The sequence below is a fragment of the Neofelis nebulosa genome, chromosome 8, assembly GCF_028018385.1.
Source record: "Neofelis nebulosa isolate mNeoNeb1 chromosome 8, mNeoNeb1.pri, whole genome shotgun sequence".
In the NCBI taxonomy this organism is placed as follows: domain Eukaryota; kingdom Metazoa; phylum Chordata; class Mammalia; order Carnivora; family Felidae; genus Neofelis; species Neofelis nebulosa.
The window spans coordinates 46,047,472-46,065,694 of NC_080789.1; the positions used below are offsets into that span (position 1 = coordinate 46,047,472).

Sequence of the window (18,223 nt, forward strand, 5' to 3'; positions counted from 1 at the left end):
TAACAGAATACAGAACCCAGAAATGGACCCACAAACGTATGGCCAACTAATCTTCAACAAAGCAGGAAAGGATATCCAGTGGGAAAAAGACAGTCTCTTCAGCAAATGGTGTTGGGAAAAGTGGACAGCAACATGCAGAAGAATGAACCTAGACCACTTTGTTACACCATACACAAAAGTAAACTCAAAATGGATGAAAGACCTAAACGTAAGACAGGAAGACATCAAAGTCCTAGAGGAGAAAATAGGCAACAACCTCTTTGACCTCAGCCACAGCAACTTCTTACTTGACATGTCACCCACAGGCAAGGGAAGGAAACAAAAGCAAAAATGAACTATTGGGACCAATGAAGATAAAAAGCTTCTGCACAGGTAAGGAAACAATCAGCAAAGCTAAAAGGCAACCAATGGAATGGGAGAAGATCTTTGCAAATGACATACCATATAAAGGATTAGTATCTAAAATCTATAAAGAACTCATCAAACTCAACACCCAAAAATAAATAATCCAGTGAAGAAATGGGCAAAAGATATCACTAGACACTTTTCCAAAGAAGACATCCAGATGACTAACAGACACATGAAAAAATGCTCAACATCACTCATCATCAGGGAAATACAAATCAAAACCAAAATGAGATACCACCTCACACCTGTCAGAATGGTTAAAATCAACAACAGAAGAAATGGTGTTGGTGAGGATGCAGAGAAAGGGGAACCCTTTTGCACTGCTGGTGGGAATGCAAACTGGTGCAGCCACTCTGGAGAACAGTATGGAGATTCCTCAAAAAACTAAAAATAGAACTACCCTAGGACCCAGCAATTGCACTACTAGGAATTTATCCAAAGGATACAGGAGTGCTGATTTGAAGGGTCACATGCACCCCAATATTTATAGCAGCACTATTGACAACAGCCAAAGCATGGAAAGAGCCCAAATGTCTATCAACTAAATGTCTATCATCAAACAAGATGAATGGATAAAGTACACACACACACACACACTGGAATATCACTCAGCAATCAAAAAGAATGAAATCTTGCCATTTTCAACAACATGGATGGAACTAGAGTGTAACATGTTAAGCGAAATAAGTCAGAGAAAGACAAATATATGATTTCACTCCTATGTGGAATTTAAGATACAAAACAGAGGAACATAAGGGAAGGGAAGCAAAAATAATATAAAACCAGAGAGGGAGACAAACCATAAGAGATTCTTTAATTTTTTTTCATGTTTATTTATTTTTGAGATAGAGAGAGAAAAAACATGAGTGGGGGAGGGGCAAAGAGAGAAGGAGACACAGACTCTGAAGCAGGCCCCAGACTCTGAGCTGTCAGCACAGAGCCAGACAGACATGGGGTCAAACCCACAAACTGTGAGCTCATGACCTGAGCTGAAGTCAGACACTTAACCAACTGAGCCACACAGGCGCCCCCATAATTGACTCTTAAACACAAACGGAGGGTTGCTGGTGGGGTGCGGGTGGGGGGAAGGGCTAAAGGGGCAAGGGGTGTTAAGGAGGACACTTGTTGGGATGAGCACTGCGTATTATATGTAAGTGATGAATCATTAAATGCTATTCCTAAAACTATTATCCCACTATATGTTAACTAACTTGGATTGAAATTAGAAAATAAATCTTTTAAAAAATTAAAAAATATATAAAAAATGAGTAACAAACCACAGATATTCTGAGAGTGAAGCTATACAGATATTGAGATATTAAGGATGTTACAATTCTCATAGGCAGGCAGAACTATTATTGTTTCTTAAAAACAATATGTTGGGGCGCCAGTCGGTTGAGCATCTGACTTCGGCTCAGGTCATGATCTCACAGTTTGTGAGTTCGAGCCCAGCTCAGGCTTTGTGCTGACAGCGCGGAGCCTGGGACCAGCTTCAAGTTCTGTGTTTCCCTTTCTCTCTGCCTCTCCCCCGTCATGCTCGCTCTCTCTCAAAAACAAATAAACACGGGGCGCCTGGGTGGCTCAGTCGGTTGGGCGGCCGACTTCGGCTCAGGTCATGATCTCGCGGTTAGTGAGTTCAAGCCCCGCGTCGGGCTCTGTGCTGATAGCTCGGAGCCTGGAGCCTGTTTCAGATTCTGTGTTACCCTCTCTCTGACCCTCCCCTGTTCATGCTCGGTCTCTCTCTGTCTCAAAAATAAATAAACGTTAAAAAAAAAAAAAATTAAAAAAAAAAAAACAAAAAAAACAAATAAACACTAAAAAAAAAAAAAGAAAAAGAAAAAGAAAAGTTTCTTAAAAAAAAAAAACAAAAAAACAGTATGCCAAACAATGTCAGACAGGAAGGCAGGAATAATTTAAGTCTGGGGAGGTATAATGAGGACTAAGAGAAGGCATTCACTTATACTACATATACATACACTACATATACATTATAGTATTGCATATTAAGAGACAGTAAATAGATTTCATAAGGATTTCAAATCTTCCACTCAAAAGTGAAAATTAAAAAGTCGGGTTATAATTTCTCATTTAGTCCCAGCAGTTATGTCACATCAAAGACCTAACAGTTTAACTTTCACAAAAAAAATCATGTTTTTATTAATTTATAAATTGAAATAACTTGTTAAAATTGCTAACTACTGTATTATGTCAAAAGTAAAGTCTGTGTTTAACCACTCTGTGTCCAAAGAACTCAGTATACAAAAGGTACTCCAATGTTTCCTAAAGAAAAAAAAGAAGTATTCATATTGTATTCTACACCAGGAAGGTATTACCATGTTATAAGATCTAGTGTAGGAAAAGAAAAGTTCTCCAGGAATATCTAGATACTAAGAATATTCTTGATGTTTCTTAAGCACAAGGGTTTCACAGGGGTATAAGCATATCTAAAAGGAATTAGAAGAGGCCAAAGTTAAGGTACAAAATAAATTTCTACTAAGAATGCCATCAAAACAAACTAACAAAAATAAAGCTGATCTCCCAAAGGTCTCAAGTTCTTTTTTTTTTCTTTTATTTACTTGAAAGAGAAGGAGAGAGAGAATCCCAAGCAGGCTCCACACTCAGTGCAGAGCCCAATACAGGGCTCGACCCTGGGATCATGACCTGAGCCAAAACCAAGAGTAGGACACTCAACCGACTGAGCCACCCAGGCACCCAAGTTATTTTCAATAGAACTAAATTCTAAAACAATCACAGTAAAAACAGGAGTGAAACCAAGTGTACTAAAATAGGGCATTTTAACTCCAAAAGAAGAGCACTCTTAGTATTCCATCTCTCCCACTCTAGTCCCCAATCATTTTCTTTACCTTCTTGCTTGTTCCTACTCACTGAATACGTACTTTGTGCCAGAATCTAGGCAGGTGAAACATTTTAGGCCCTGCCCTAATGATTAGTCAGTTTACTGGTCTTCAGAATACATATACTAAAAATAGCACCACTCCTGAAATCATTGTTGCACTATATGTTAACTAATTTGGATGTAAATTTTAAAAAATAAAAAATAAAACAAGTAAAAAACAAAAAACACTTACTTCAAGGACCTGAAATTCATTTTGCATTTATTTACACAAGATAAAGGGGTGGGTGCTAGTGAATATTTTCCTTCTAAAGAACTGAAGTCTATAAGACAGAAGGTAAGGGGCTGATATACCTCCAATACCTAATATACTGCCTGTAACAAATTAGGTGCTTAATATTTGCTGAATAAGTGAAAGTAAACGTTAACAATCAGGGACCTGGATCTAAAGCAAAACTTATTTCGGGCTATTTTCTTTCTCCTGCCTTCTCTGCAGGTAAATTCAACTCATTCCATTAATTCAATTCTGTCCACCAGTTATAGAAGACATATGATGACCTTAACAGGCAGTGTCCCTATTTCTCCCTTCAATACTCATATGAGAACGTCACTTTCCCTATTTGGTTGACGTTAAAACATACTGTTGTACCCACAGATAGTAAGAAAAAAAAAATAATAACAACAACAACAACAACAATTGAACTCCAAGAACTAACCGGGGTTTATAATCACACTCAAACCCACTTTCAAAAGCTCAGCTAAAATATATATGCAAATATATATCCTTGAATTTAGTCATATCATCAGAGACCTGAAGACATCAAATTGGTACCCTGTATTTACTGAACTACTGAACCACCCACTGGCATAAAACCATCAGCATACTAGGGGTATTATAGGGTCCTTCTTTCTTACCAGAAGGATACAATATGCCATATAGTACATACATTATATTACACAGTAAAAAGAACTTACAGGAGAGTTTATTCTCTGTTTTACCCTTTAGAAACTAGTTTTTTGGGGGTTTTGCTTTTGGTTTTATTTTACTGTGGATCTATCATCCTTATAATGGATCGGGTTCCCTCTTTACTTGGGCCACTAAAAAACATAGAGCTAAACTGTGGCCCACTCCAGCAGTTTATTTAATAATTGTAGTATTTCCAGTTCCATTTACCTTTCTTATACTTATTTACTTCCCTTTTACCTTTTTTCTAATTTATCTTACATAACTATATAGCTCAAATCTTTGTGGAAAATGGCAGCAGAAACCAGCATTCAATTATATCCTAACCAATAATAACCTTACAATTTTTAAGGAGTCTGAAAGGTTTTCTTTAACATAGTAATAACAACAGCTAACATTTCTTGAGTACTTACTTGACACCAGACACTATTCTAAATGCTTTGCAAATATTAATCCTTTTTACCATTCCACAATGGAAATATTATTATCCCTCATTTACAAATGAGAAAAACAGGCACAGAGAAGTTAAGAAATTTACCCAAAGTAAAACAGCCATAAAGCAGTGGAGCCAGGGTTTGAACCCAATCAGGCTCCATCGCCTTAACCACTGTCCTACTGTGAGGAGTTCTTCATTCATCAAAACTACATGATTTTTGGGGCGCCTGGGTGGCGCAGTCGGTTAAGTGTCCGACTTCAGCCAGGTCACGATCTCGCAGTGCGTGAGTTCGAGCCCCACGTCAGGCTCTGGGCTGATGGCTCGGAGCCTGGAGCCTGTTTCCGATTCTGTGTCTCCCTCTCTCTCTGCCCCTCCCCCGTTCATGCTCTGTCTCTCTCTGTCCCAAAAAATAAATAAAAAACGTTGAAAAAAAAATTAAAAAAAAAAAAAACTACATGATTTTTAAAAATTTTTTTTACATTTATTTATTTTTGATAGAGAGAGACAGAGCACAAGTTGGGGAGGGGCAGAGAGAGAAGGAGACAGAGAATCCGAAGCAGGCTCCAGGCTCTGAATTGTCAGCACAGAGCATGGCACAGGGCTCGAACCCACAAACTGCAAGATCATAACCTGAGCCGAAGTCAGACGCTTAACCGACTGAGCCACCCAGGTGCCCAAAACTACATGATTTCTCAAACAAGGTATTTTTCAACTCCTAAAATAACAATGAGATTTAGAACAAGAGCTAACTTCAAAAATGAAGTTTACACCCATACCAAAAATCATATTATAAATCTTTAAAATTCTGCCATAACCTAAATAATGACTTGCAGAGAAACTGAGATTACAAATAACACACAACATCTACCATGTATTGGTAGATCTAATATATTTACTTATTGATCCTCCTCACAATCCCATAAAATAGGTACTATATCATCCCATATTACAAATGAAAAGACGGAAGCACAGTAAGGTTAGGTAATTTGACTGAAATCACTAGTAAGTATGAAGTTAGTTTTGAAACTGGTTTGGGTCCAGAATTCAAACTCTTAACTGCTACTTCACAACGCTTCTATACATGACAAAGATTAACTTCCTCTATCACTTCTTATGCTCAAAGTACAAAGCAAGCAAAACAGAACTGTTAGAAGTTAGTCTACATCCTAGATCTCAACAATGAGAATTCTAATTCAATAAGGCTGGGCTGTGGTCCAGCATCTGTATTTTTTTTAAGTACCACATGTGGTTCTTGTGAACCTTGTTTAATATCCACTGCCCTAGGCTTCTAAGCTTGACAGGTCTTAGCTGAAACTTTGGCGGGGGGAAAGGGGTGTGGGAATAAAGAAATACACATACATATACATATATACACTCACTCTTTCAAATATACAGACACACGTGTGTGTGTGTGTGTGTGTGTGTGTGTGTGTGTGTGTGTGTGTACATATTCTTCCCTATTCCCCTTTCCCAAAGGAACAAGACTAGAAAGTAGGGAAGCAGAAAATAAAGCCAGGAATGGAACATGGCCTTTTTTTTTTTTTTAATTTTTTTGTTAATGTTTATTTATTTTTTTGAGAGAGAGAGAGAGAGACAGAGCATAAGCAGGGGAGGGGCAGAAAGAGAGGGAGACACAAAGTCTGAAACAGGCTCCGGGCTCTGTGCTGACTGCTCATGCCCAGGGAACATGGCCTTTTATGCCAAGTTAAGCAGCCTTTAGTAGTATTTTAATGGAGACAGTAACAAAGATTTTGTTAAAAATAAAATTTAAGGGGCGCCTGGGTGGCTCAGTCAGTTGAGCATCCAACTTCAGCTCAGGTCATGATCTCCCCGTCTGTGAGCTCGAGCCCCACGTCAGGCTCTGTGCTGACAGCTCAGAGCCTGGAGCCTGCTTTGGATTTTGTGTCTCCCTCTCTCTCTGCCCCTCCCCCGCTCATGCTCTCTATCTCTCTGTCAGAAATAAACATTAAAAAAATTAAAAATAAAAAAAAAATTAAAAAAAAAATTAAAAATAAAATAATATAAAAATTTTTTTAAAAGGGGGGGAGGCACCTGGGTGGCTCAGCTGGTTAAGCATCTGACTTCAGCTCAGGTCATGATCTCATGGTTCGTGGGTTTGAGCCCCGTGTCGGGCTCTGTGCTGAAGCTCTGTCTCTCTGTCTCTCAAAAATGAATAAATCTTAAAAAAAAAAAAAAAAAAAAAATATATATATATATATAGTTTGTTTTTTTAAAGCTAGAGATAATCAGCTTTGTACATTTAGATGTATACATTACAAAAGAAAACCTCCAGTGGTAGTGTAGAGAGAGGATTGTGGGCAAAGAAACTGCAAACAAGGAGAACAATCTGTTAAGAACTCAAGACTAGAGGTAGACTAAAGGAACTAAGTACGGAGAATGAAGATGATGCAGAAATTTCAGAAATGTCTTTAAGGTAAACTAGAAAACTCAGTTCTTGATTAATTGTTGTTATTGAAATAGATGTCTCCAGGTTTGTTTTACATGCAACCACATGAATGATGATACCATTAAACTAGATCTGAACCTACTGAGGGAAGAATAAGTGGGGTCTGCTGGTCATAACAGTATCATTTAGGAGAGGGGCAGTTTTTGGCATAGAAAATGGTTTAGATGGAATGATGGTAATGGTATTGCAATGAGAATAAAGGAGGTGATGAAGTAGAGTTATGAAATAAAAGACTAACTTTAAGTCATATTATGAAAAAGAGTGGCTGGAAGGAAAGGGTGAAAAAAGTCTTACATTTCACAACTGGGCTTCATCACCTCAAAGATTCTCTCAAAATCAATCCACACCTGAAAAAGGGAAGTGTAGTTCAAATGGAAAGGATCCCTCCTTGGAAAGATCTACACTGGAACGGTCCAGACAGAAAATCAAGCAGGATAACTTTCAAATATGTAATGAGTCAAATAGAAAATCAACAGCCACCATGAAGACTTAAAAACCAACACAGCAATCAAAGAGCATGAATAATCCAAAAACTACAACCAACCTATCATTTAAAATAGCCAATACGCAGAAGTATGAAATCCTTCTTAATGCTTTTATTATTTCATGTAATCCTAAACAACTCCTATACAAACAGTAATAATTCTGGAAATAAAAAAATATGAAGGACAGAGAAATCATGCGTGCTCAGTTTCCCAAGGTCACACTTCAAAGTAACACCAAAACCAAGACCAAATGTGTTATTCTGCCAAGTCTAGTAGTCCATACACCAAACCACAAACGTTGCCAAATAATTCAAAATGGGATAAGGAGAGCAACATAGAGAAAATGAAGGAAACGCAAAGAACAGAGGAAGCTATCGGCGACAAGTAAATATGTAGTCTTTAGTGTTCGATGAGTCATCACCAGCCCCAACTGTTTACGAAATACTCCTGCAGTGGGAAATGATGCCTGTGGCATGTCCTGACAGTCCTAAATAACAGGCATTAAAATATGCTCTCGGAAGGTGTATATGCACTACACAACGAAATCTCCTCCGCACCTAATCCTAGTTGCTAACTAGGAGGTGTTAAGACAGCATCACAGATACTTCCACAAGAACATCGTAGAGACGCCTAGGAAATAAATACCTTAACTAACGCCTTCCTAGACAAGCGTAGGATGGTGTAAATCTCCTGTTCCCTGAGTGGAAACACGCCCTGCTGCTCACAACCACCAGCCAACTCGGCAGTCTGGTAAAATGAATCCAATACACTCTTTTCTTCTAAGTGCCCAGCTGCACAGCACCTGTTTTCAGCTCCTCCCGAAAGGGACAAAGATGCCTTCAGCAGAGTGAAGCAGGGAAAGCCAGGGGCAAGTTAGATTAACGCCTCAAAGGAAGACAAAAAAAAAAAAAAAAGAGAGAGAGAGAGAGAGAGACAGTGGAATCAGAAGAGTAGATCTAAAAATTTCCTAGAATTAGGAAAAAGTGAGCCACAAAAAAAAAAAAGGAACGAGGCAACTACCTGTTCCTTACAAAAGGCAATACAAATAAATGTCCCCTTGCTCCGGAGCAGTGCAGGGGAGAAGAGAGCCGAGGCCTAGTTGGCCTTGGAGCAGGAGCCGGTCTCTAATTCCCAGACTGAGCCGGCAATATCGAGAAAACAGCTGACACGACCAACTCCTCTCCTCTTACATCCGCCACACGCTGTTCCTGAGGCAGAGTGGCCTTCACGTCCCTCCCCGACCGGCCTCCAAGTAACAAAGCACCCCTGTCCCAGAGAAAAGTAGGGGCGTTCGCCGCGGCCGTTACTTACCTTCCCGCTCACAACACCCGCCGCCGCCATTTTTCCTTCGCGTGCTTGTGATGACGTAGCAGAGCCTCACGTGTCTCTCGGATTCACAACAACATCCGCCAAAACTAGGCTGATATCCGGGCGGGAAAGGGGCGGGGAGTAGCGGGAACCGCGCTGAGTGAAGGGGCGGGTGGGAGGAACAGCCTGACGCAGGCGCACTGAGTAGATTTCAGAGGCCGCTAGGGCGGAGCCTCTGGTGCGTTCCGCGCATGTACCAATTTATTTTTACCAGGAGGTAACCTAAATTGAAGTGTTTTTGCAGCGGGGTTTGCCTGGGACGAGACTCTGAGCCACTCACAAGCCAGTTCTGTTTGGTCTGATGGTAAGAACACAGATTGGGAGCCAGCAAACGTGGTCCTGGCTTTGTGGCCATGGGTAGGTCACACCTTCGGCTTCTGTTTCTCATCTGAAAATCAGGATAGTAGGACTGTGGTGAGGGTTAAAGGAATCCCCCATACAGAGACTTTCCCTTTCTGTATGTGACGTTTCTGAATTTGAGTCTGCTCACTGCAACTCACACATGGCCTTTTGAGGAGGCATTTTGATAGGAATTGCGATAATACCACGCCCTCGTTGCTCCAAAGTCGAAAGCACATAGCTGATAGTTCCTCCACACTTACTTAACTGTGACGTGACACAAGTTTCTAAATTCATCCAAGCTTCAGGATGTAAAATGAGAATTACCCATGGATTGGTTGTACGGATCTCATGGGACAGTACACGTGTGTTAAGACGATTTGTTGAGTTACTAAGATGTGATCAGTGCTGTAAAAGAATGCGGGGGGCGGGGCAGGGGGGAATGCCGGAAGATGATTGGGTACTACTCCTGATAGCTCTGGGACTTTCCTTGCCCCAGTAAAAATAAATGACCCATTTGTATCAAAACACCTGTACCCACTGAGGTACTTCTCTCTCCAAACTATAGAGAGAGGTTAGAGACTTGTGAGGTTAGTCGAATAAGTGGCAACCAAAGGGAATAACAGAAAAGGAGGGTTGAAATTTCTGTGAATATCAGGAACCTTATAAGTGAGGAAGGTGGCAAGACCTTCAAAAGGAATAGATGTATAGTTTCCATTAAAGAGGCTGCACACTAAGCATCACAGATTCCAACCATGGCCAAGACCCCATGCCTACGCTTGTCATTGAATCAGCAAAGCAGCTCACCACCAAGGGATAAATGAGCTGGGGAAGCAAGCATATTAGCAGTAATCAACACTGAGTGAAGACTTGAGGCCTTTCCCAAAAGTTTTGGGCTCAGTGAGACCCCCTAGAACCTTCATACCATCCTAGGTGTGGTGTGTGGATCCTTAATAGTGACCCACATTAAACTTTCCACCCACTCAGAGTAATGGGGTGTGGTTAGAGGAATGTTTTAATATGGCATTTCTTACACCTTGTGTTTCGGAGAAAAGTTTAAGCCCTTAGTACAGTGCCTCGAATAGTATATCCCACAAATGGCAGTTACTATTTATATAATAAATTTGCGAATTAAAGCCTTCTCATTGAAAACTTGGCATCCTAGTTTCATCTGCTACTTCCATGTTTTTAAGCCCCATCCTCTGGATGCCCCTTAAATGCTGGCACTACCCATGGGCTATCCTTGGGCTTCTACTTTTTTCCAAGCACTCTTCCTAGACTATTATCTTTATATTCTGACATCACACCTCATATGTGCTAATGACTCTGAAATATCTCCAGCCCAAGTCTCTCACTCTTTCCTAAAGTCTAGGCCCAACACCTACTGCCCACTGGACCTTTTTACTTGAATGACCCATCACACCTCAAAAAATTCCTAAATCTTTGCTCCTCAAAATGTAGTCTGCAGACCTGCAGTAGCTGGAAGCTTGTTAGAAATGCAGAATCTCAGGTCCCACCCCAGAACTACTGAATCAAAACCTGCATTTTCACAAGATTTCCAGTTGACTTGTATGCACATTAAACTTTAAGAAGCACAGTCTTAAATGAAACTTACATTTTGCTTTTGTTCTCTGAAATTCACTACCATTTGCTCAATTAGAGCTGCAGCCAGAACACAATTTCTCCACGAAGGTGTTGCTATCATGTTACCCAGTTCTGATGTGTCTTCTGGAGAGCTCATGGCAAACATCCCCCCATTGGGTCTCCTTCCTATTCCCACTACCAATCCTAGAGTTGAGGTCTCTGGTTACCTCTTGTATGGACAACTACTGTGGCCTCTTAATTCATTTGCTTTCTGCTTCATCTTTCCCCTAATCCATCATTCATAACCACACCAGATTAATCTTTCCAAAGCATAAATGTGATCATGTGAACTCGCTGCCTAAATTCCCTATGGCTTTCCATCTCTTCAAGAAAAGGTCTAAATTCTCCTGCATAACATGCAAGGCCCTTCATAAACTCTTCTTGCCTACCATTTTAGCTTTATTTCCCAACTCTTGCCACTGAGACCCAATTTTCCAACCACAGCCAAATATCTGTTGTTCCCTGAATACCATGCTGTGTCTGTCCCAAGATTCTTTGTAATTGTAGCAGATTGGCTTAATTTGGATCGTGGGACCATCCCTATACCAATCACTGTGGCCCAAAGTATATATGATATTCTGATTGGCAAGATTTGACTCATATGCCCACAGCGCCAAAGTACAGAGAATGAAAGGAAGGGTGATTCCCAGAGAAGAATTCAGGAACCATTCTACAAAAAAGGAGAATGGCTGCTAGGCAAGCCAAAGCAGACATCAATTACAGAGGATCCATCTTTGTGATCCATGGTATCACACTGTAAAATACTTGGTTTACTGACCTGCCTTTCTTTCCCTGGTAGGCTGTAAACTAACGGAAAGTATGGACTATGCTTTTCTTTGCGATGACCACCAAACCTGGCACAAATGCCAGACCCATAGTAGATACTAACCCTGGGTTTGTTTAACAAATTAACTCAATTCTCTGTTTACAAATGGCACAGTTATGCTTTCCATTCAAGAGAAAAGAGACCATTTTCCTTCTTCGGTGATGTCCTCTGTATATATGCAAAGGGAAGAAACAAGGTCAGAATTTCAGTGTAGTTTGTTTTCTTGTTTTAGTTTTTTACTGTATTAGAAGAAAAAAATCATAGTACACTTACATGAAACAAATGGACATTTTTTTAAAGAATCATGAATATAAATTTAATATAAATAAAGTTATGGTGTTCCCTATAACTTAAAATAATTACTGTTTTCATGGGAGTGAGTAATTTTATAGTCCTAAATTCACTCCCATAAACTATGTAGTCACTCCCTAACTATAACTTATCACTCAAAAAGTCATCACTCAAAAAGATGTAAAAGAATTTTAGGAAGTATCTTAAAGCAAATTTATACCTGGCCAAGACTTAGCAGTAGTCTCCCCATGTTCTCATTTGAAGAAATTGAGTCTCTTAGGAGATTAATGATTTGCCAAAGTGGCAAGCAGCTTAACGGCTGAAATTAGAGACTTCATTGCTGATATATGTCTTAGTCAGCTGTACCACACTATCAGCTGAAAGTGATTACTCACCTCTGTAAACTACAACATTTAATTACCCATTCAATTTGATTCCCTCTCACCTCAGTTTCCAACCGACCTATTTGTCTTTCAGGGCTAATCCCATGTCACACATCATCTATTAAGACTTACCAACTTTGCCACAACTCACTGACCTCCACCTTTCCTGAACTCTTACAACAGTCAGACTAAAAACATTGTTTTTGTGCTTAACTATACAAAGTAGGACCAAAGAGCTGACAGCCAAAGACTGTAGGACTTCTCTCTGGGTAAATTGACCAGCTGAAGAAATCAGGCCTATAGGTACCAACAGTTAGAAATCTCCATTGAAATTACCAACCACATCATCCTACAGTAAACACCAAATAGCAACAAACCCCACCTGTATACCTAAAGCTTTCAATAAGCTTTTGGTTTTAGTTCCTTAAATATGAACAGAAATCATTACCCAGTTAGGCTGAAAGGCAGGGGCCAAAATGAACAAACCAACAAAAAAAGTAATTTGATACAAACAATACAGAGAACAGAAGAAAACTTTCTAATTACAATAAATACCACTGAATTGTACACTTAAAAAGTGGCTGAAATGGTAAATTGTATGTATATTTTACTACAATCTCTTAAATAATTAGAAAAATAGAGGAAAATATTCAGGATGTAGGGTGAAGCATAATTCTTAGACTTGACATCAAAATTATGATCCATAAAGGAAAAGTTGATAAATAAAACGTTATCAAAATTAAAACTTTTGCTCTGCAGAAGACTGAAAAGGATGAAAATAAAACAAGCTGTAGACTAGGGTAAAATGTTCGCAAACCACAAATCCAGCAAAGAACTAAAACCTAGACTTTATAAAGACCTCTCAAAACTGAACATTTTAAGAAATCCAATTGGTAAAAGAAATTGCATTAATTTTCTATTGCTGCTGTAACAAATTACCACAAACTTAATTGCTGGAAAACAAACATCAGATGTCAACCACAGATCTCACTGGCCTAAGATCAAGGTGGCTAGAGGCTTTAGAGGAAATTCTATTTCTGTGGTATAAACCCTGACAGGTTGTTTTTTCTTTGTATGCAGGTGCCTGACTTAAGCTTTGACTGCAGAAGCATCCACTGCAAAGAGGCATCGACTTTGTCATTTGCAACATTGTGGATGGAGCTAGAGTGTATGATGCTAAGTGAAATAGTCAGAGAATGGTAAATACCATATGATTTCACTCATATGTGGAATTTAAGAAGCAAAATAGCTGAACGTGTGGGAGGGGGGAAAAAGAGAGGGAAGCAAACCATAAAAGACTTTTAAAGATAGATAACAAACTGAGGATTGATGGAGAGAGGGGGGTGGGGAGTTGGCTAGATGGTTGATGGGTACTAAGGAGGGCACTTGTGATGAGCACTGGGTGTTGTATGTAAGTGATGAGTCACTGAATTCTGCTCCTGAAGCCAATATTACACTGTATGTTAATGTTTTGAATAATAGTAATTCATGATAGCTGCACTTTGTTTTGTGGAGGAAAACTTTATTAATTATAAGGGAAAGGGAATATATAATTATAATAAACACAAAGAGGGAGAGAAGTATAGAGAACAAAGAAGGGTTGATATATCAAATCGGGTACTCACAACACTCAACCTTCTGGCTGAGGAAGCCCTGTGGTGAACAGCCCACAGCCCGGTTGGAGTCCCAGTTAAGGGTCCTGGGTGGAATGTCCTCCCTTCAGGTGACACTTCCTGAAGTGGAAGGTGTTCTCACCAGGGCAACATATACACTATCCCTGTGTGATTTATGGTTAGTCATTAAGTTTGCCTAAGTGCAGTCCTCGGCAAGCTGTTTTTTTCTGTTTCTTTTATCATATCTCACAATCTTAGGAGCATTGGCATCTGCATATTTCTCTTCTCTCTATGATCCATTCCAGGGGCCCAGCCTGGTCTGGCTCAAGGAGGTGAGGCAAATTTAGCCCTCTTGGCATCAGGAACAGAAGGCTCACTTCTTATCCTGAGGCCAGATACGGAATGAGTACAAGCCAACGAAGCCCCCATGATTGTATATGTGCGGCTCTGGGCAGAAATGCATGACAAGTCACACAGACAACATCTATACAGAACAATTAAATAAATAGAATTTATACAAAAACTTGAAAAGAAAAACAAAGGAATCAACTTCAATGATGGCTATTTCAAATAAATACATTTCTAGCCACAGGACTAGATGAAGAGCCAGGCTACCTCCCCACACTGAGGTTCCTTTGTTTTAGAGGTCTTGGTTGATTTTAATAACTGACCATTTATGCCACTTTGTTTTTTCTCTTCCCGCACTTTAAATTCCTACCTTTCAGTTAAGCGTCCGACTCTTGATCCTGGCTCAGGTTATGGTCTCATGGTTTGTGAGTTCGAGCCCCACATCAGGCTCTATGCTGACAGCTCTGGGCCTGTATGGGCTTCTCTCTATCCCTCTCTGCCCTTCCCCTACTTATGTGCATATTCTCTCTCTCTCTCTCTCTCTCAAAATAAATAAATAAAACTTTTAAAAAAGCTAGCAATATGCCATCTTTGCAATCTCTCCATCTCTGGTCTTTATTTTTTAGTCACAGCTCTCCCTGAAAGTTTCTCCACTTAAGGATTCATGGGATTAGATTGGGACCACCTGGATAATCCACACCTGGATAATCCAGGATAACTCAACTCCTGGATGAGTTTCCCCATCTCAAGTTCCATACCCTTAGCAAAGTGCCTTAGCTGTGTAAATATTCTGAGGTCCTGGGGATTATGGCATGATATCTTTGATGGTCCATTATTTTGCCTATCACAGACATAAACAGACATTAAAAAAATTTTTAATGTTTATTTTTGAGAGAGAGAGAGAGAGAGAGCATGCATGAGTGGGGAAGGGGCAGAGAGAGAGGGAGACACAGAATCTGAAGCAGGCTCCAGGCTCTGAGCTGTCATCCCAGAGCCCGACATGGGGCTCGAACTCATGAACTGCGAGATCATGACCTGAGCTGAAGTCAGATGCTTAACCAACCGAGCCACCCAGGCACCCTATACATTTTACTAAAGAAGATATAAAATTGGCAAAATAAACACATAAAAGATACTCAACTTTGTTAGCCATTAGGAAAATGCAAATTAAATCTGCAATGAGATATCACCACATACTTATTACAGTGGCTAAAATAAAAAATAGTGGTAACACCAAATCCTTGTAAGGATGTGGAGAAACAGAAGCAAATACATTTCCAGTGGGAATATAAAATGGTACAGCCACTATGGGAAACAGTTGGGCATATAAACTAAATATATACTCACCATATGACCCAGCAACTAACTGTATCTTGGGCATTTACTCAGGGAAATGAAAACTACGTACACACAAAAACCTTTATGTTAACATTCATAGAAACATTATTTATAATATCCAAGGCTGGAAACAACCCAAATACCCTTTAACAGATGAATGATTAAGCTGTGATCCATTTATTCCATAAAACACTACATAGCAATAAAAAGTAATGAAGTTGATACATGCAACAACTTGGGTGGACCTCAAGATAATTATGGTGAGCAAAAAAAAAAAAAAATCTCGAATTATTACTATGCTGTATGATTCTATTTATATAACATTCTCAAAATATCAAAATTATAGATACAGAGGACAGATTAGTGGTTCCAGGAGTTGGGGATTGGGGAGGAAAGAAAAAGGGGTGAGTATGGAGGTGCTGATAGTGATGAAATAGTTTCATATCTTTAAAAAATTTTTTTAATGTTTATTTATTTATTTATTTAAAAAAAATTTTTTTTAATGTTTATTTATTTTTGAGAGAGAGAGCATCAGTGGGGGAGGAGCAGAGAGACAGAGAGGGAGGCACAGAATCGAAAGCAGGCTCCAGGCTCTGAGCTGTCAGCACAGAGCCCGACGCGGGGCTCGAACTCACCAGCTGTGAGATCATGCCCTGAGCTGAAGTCGGACGCTCAACCGACTAAGCCACCCAGGCGCCCCAATGTTTATTTATTTTTGAGAGAGAGAGAGTGCAAGCAGGGGAGGGGCAGAGAGGTAGGGGGGAGACACAGAATCTGAAGGAGTCTCCAGGCTCTGAGCTGTCAGCACAGAGCCTGATGTGGGGCTCAAACTCACAAATTCTGAGATGGTGACCTGGGCCGAAGTCGGATGCTTAACTGACTGAGCCACCCAGGCGCCTCTGAATAGTTTCATATCTTGATCATTGTGATGACTACATGAATCTACACATGTGATAAAGTTGCATACTATGCACACTGTGCACGTACAATTACAAATAAGTGCATATAAAACTGGTGAAATCTGAGTCAATTCTGTGGGTTGTACCAATAACAATTTCCAGGGTTTTGTATCATGCTATAGTCAAATAAGAAATTACCATTGGGGAAAAGTGAGTGGAAGGTATATGGGATTTCCTGTGACCTTTTTTTTTTTTTTTTTTGGAAATTTCCAAAGTTTGCATATTGGGTATTTTTAAATTCAGTTACATATTCACATACATATCAGTTAGGATACCTCGGCTGCAAATAGCAGACCACTCAAATAAAATTGTATTAAATAAGTGGATTTTGTTTTGTCTTACATAAAAATTCAAGAGATAGGGCAGTTTCAGGACTGATTGACTCACCACCTCAACATGGTCATCAAAGACTAAGCTTCTTGCCATATTTCTGCTCTTTCATTTGAAGAATGTGTGAGACTGAGACCTGAAACAATAAAAATTCTAGAAAAGGACACAGGCAGTAACCTCTTTGACAATGGCCATAGCAACTTGTTTCTAGGTAAGTCTCTTGAGGCAAGGGAAACAAAAGCAAAAATAAACTATTGAGACATCAAAATAAAAAACTTCTGCCCAACAAAGGAAACAATCAACAAAACTAAAAGGCAACCTACAGAATGGGAGAATATATTTGCAAATGAAATATCTGATAAAAGGTTAGCATCCAAAATATATAAAGAACCGGGTGCCTGGGTGGCTCAGTCAGTTAAGCGGTGACTTAGGCTCAGGTTGTAATCTCGTGTTTTGTGAATTCGAGTCCCACATGGGGCCCTGTGCTGACAGCTCAGAGCCTGGAGCCTACTTCAGATTCTGTGTCTCCCTCTCTCTCTGCCCCTCCCCTGCTCACGTTCTGTCCCTTTCTCTCTCAAAAATAAATAAACACTATATATATATACACACACACATATATATCTTATACAACTCAACATACACACACACACACGCACAATTAAAAAACAATTAAACAATTAAAATGGGCAGAAGACAATTAAAACATGGGCAGAAGACATGAACAGACATTTCTCCAAGGAAGATATACAGATGGCCAACAGACACATAAAAAGATGTTCATCATCACTTATCATCAGGGAAATGCAAATTAAAACTACAATGAGATATCACCTTATACCTGTCAGAATGGCTAAAATCAACAACATAAGAAACAAGTGTTGATGAAGATATGGAGAAAAAGGAACCCTTCTGCACTGTTGGTAGAAATTAAACTGGTGCAGCCACTGTGGAAAAGTGTGGAAGTTCCCCAAGATCTACCCTATGATCCAGCAATCATATGACTGGGTATTTACCCAAAGAATACAAAAACACTAATTCAAAGGGATACACACATTCCTATGTTTATAGCGGCATTATTTACAATAGCCAAGATATGGAAGCAGTCCAAGTGTCCAGTGATTGGTGAATGGATAAAGAAGATGTGATACAGATAGAGATAGATATATAATA

The 18,223-nt window shown here is 39.6% G+C and overlaps 1 protein-coding gene across 1 annotated transcript in view; it reads right to left on the reverse strand.

Moving 5' to 3' along the window:
* Window positions 1-9,057, reverse strand: part of TBC1D15 (TBC1 domain family member 15) — a 76,553-nt gene extending 67,496 nt beyond the window's left edge. The window contains exon 1 of the mRNA XM_058742024.1: window positions 8,926-9,057. Coding sequence (XP_058598007.1) covers window positions 8,926-8,955 — 30 coding nt within the window. The 5' untranslated portion in view covers window positions 8,956-9,057. The remainder of the gene's footprint in view (window positions 1-8,925) is intronic.
* Between the last annotated feature and the right edge of the window lie 9,166 nt (window positions 9,058-18,223).